The 2,511-nt window shown below is 35.2% G+C and overlaps 1 protein-coding gene across 2 annotated transcripts in view; it reads right to left on the reverse strand.

The window, feature by feature from the left end:
- Positions 1–2,027, reverse strand: part of LOC107685632 (ephrin type-B receptor 2-like) — a 160,602-nt gene extending 158,575 nt beyond the window's left edge. For both annotated transcript variants that reach the window (XM_016482284.1, XM_016482283.1), the window contains exon 1: positions 1,865–2,027. In XM_016482284.1, the coding sequence (XP_016337770.1) occupies positions 1,865–1,919 (55 nt within the window). In that variant the 5' untranslated portion in view covers positions 1,920–2,027. The remainder of the gene's footprint in view (positions 1–1,864) is intronic.
- Between the last annotated feature and the right edge of the window lie 484 nt (positions 2,028–2,511).

Below are 2,511 nucleotides of genomic sequence, written 5' to 3' on the forward strand. Positions count from 1 at the left end.
AGTCAGAGGAAGAGTGTGTAACGACCTATCACTCCAGAGTTTGTGATTAAGCGATCCATAAGGAAAAATAAATAATCTTGATTAGGAGGGTAAAAAAGCATTACAACTAATATTATGACTAATACATATTACATACATATACCTATAAATATTGGGAACCATGGTGGGTGAGTACGATCCATTTCTAAATAAATATATATATAAATATATAATATATATATATATATATATATATATATATATACACACACACACACACAAACTTAAACACACATACAGTACACACCATAGTTAATTCTGGTGAGTTAATTCTGGAAATCATCGTTTATACTTTTCTGTACAGCGAAGACAAAAATGTTGTAATGTAAATATTGCAAAAAGCAACATTTACATTATAAAAAAAGAAGAAGGTCAATCAACTTTCCAGGATCATAAGGACTCAATTAGATTTTTTTTTTGTATTCCTTTAGTTGCTTCATTAAAAGCTCAGGCTTTTTCGAATTTTTGAATTACAATTACTGTCCACATTACTCATTATTAAAAACCTGCAACATTTCAATTTAAATTAAATTTGGCCATGGAAATATTTCAACATTTTAGGCAAGTCCGTGGAAAAAATAAATAAAAATAAAAAATAGCCCCTTTATTCAAGTGACATAATTAGTAAAATTTATATTAAAACTATCTGAAATTGAAATGTCAGTAACTTAAATGTAAAAGAGTTAAAAAAAAAAAAAAAACGTTTAAGTAATATGGTTTATGCTGCTCCATGGATTTTTTTTAAAGAAAGGTTTATCAGCAACAGAAAAAGCAGTCGTGTTGTGCTGTTGAATGAGTTCTTATTTAATTAAAATACAGCTGAGCCAGAGTACAGATGTGTTAATTGTATTGTACATTTTTAATTATTATAACTACACCACTGTTGTTAGCCTCACTGTGTTTTGTACTAAATACCTGATAAAACCTTAATCCAAACGAAATAAATAAAATCACCTGCTTTTAAAATTTCCAGGCCAAATTTACAGATTTGTGTATCCTATTAATCCATTGCATGACAAATCCACTCAAGTATCATTAAACTCGAGAACTACAGCCACAAGAGGTTCCTGTAATACCAGCAATGCCTACTTAAAATTCATTGAGCATAATTCACTGGACACCGACACTTCAAACTGCCGGGGCCTGAAAGTGTAGTCAGCGAGTGATGATAAAGTACAGTATTTGGTTGTTTTGTACTTGTATGCTCACTGGAAACCTGTTTCATTGTCCAACATGCTGAGCCCAGCATCACCATTTCAGCTCTGAATACCCGCCGCACACGAGCTTAAAACAACACGTGAATGTGTTAAAGAAGAAATATTAATAGAGAAAAATAAGATTTGTATATCTATAGAAGGGGTTTGGGTTTAATATTTCACCTATGAAATGACTGTACAAACAAGGGGCGCGAATCTCGTGAATGGCTCGCGCACACACACGAATCAGCGCGTGTGATAAAAATAACCGTTTTAAATGCTCCTGCTGTATACTAAAAGATGATAAATATATTATTTATCCAACCCATAAAGCAATTTATCTGATGCTCGCCAAGTAATTGCGTTTATAAGCCACCTGTGAGGATTTTACAATATAGTTTGCCTGACAGAATAATCCCTATCAAAGGAATATGTTCCTGTCGGAGAGAATGTAACCGTTAAAAAAAAAGTCACATTTTTCCGAGTATCATTCCACGTTCGTTAATCAGCGAAAAATGGTTTCGTATCTTATTTCTTGGATGGCATTCAAAACTAACGTGCCGTGACCGTAAACTCTCAGTTTGTCGGCAAGATGCTGGACTCGCAAAACACGGGGAGAAACATCTTACCTTCAATAGCCAGGACCGAGGGTAGTGTCCATAAAATCCATAGGATATCCATCATTGGTTTCTTAGGGGTGAAATTATATAAAGTCCAGACATTCAAATAAAATGAGCCCTGAAAGCCATTTATATCAGACGCTGACGCAGACCGGCAGACTTTTGCCTTCCGTTGAATGAATACGATGCCATGAACACACAACTAAAATCCTAAGCGAGTATGGACGAGACCAAATGAGTCAGACGAGGGGGGACGGTGGTTAGGAGCGCCGCGTGAGATCGGCTAGTGGATCAATGTGTGTACGAAACGTCGCTTTATAAATAAGAATACACCTTTTAAAGATTATTTCATTGATGAGAATCAATTCAAGTCGATTCCCGTCGGACAGACTATAAAGGCGTGAAGCCAACCAACCCGAAAGCGCAAATGTATTCCGTCCCACCTGTCAATCAATGCAAGAGCGTAACTATTCAGCCTTATCAGCGGATGCTCGGTAGAAAAATTGTGACAATTGGGAATACAGGGGAGGTGTGAATTTAGACAGACTGTTAGATGATTTATAAAGAATAATCGAAAATTATGTTTGTTGCAATTGTTTTAATGGTAACGGAATAGTCCGTCGCCTTCGTTTTTTCTGTTTACCACATTCTTCATA

This window comes from Sinocyclocheilus anshuiensis, unplaced genomic scaffold (genome assembly GCF_001515605.1).
Source record: "Sinocyclocheilus anshuiensis isolate Anshui unplaced genomic scaffold, SAMN03320099.WGS_v1.1 scaffold257, whole genome shotgun sequence".
NCBI lineage: Eukaryota > Metazoa > Chordata > Actinopteri > Cypriniformes > Cyprinidae > Sinocyclocheilus > Sinocyclocheilus anshuiensis.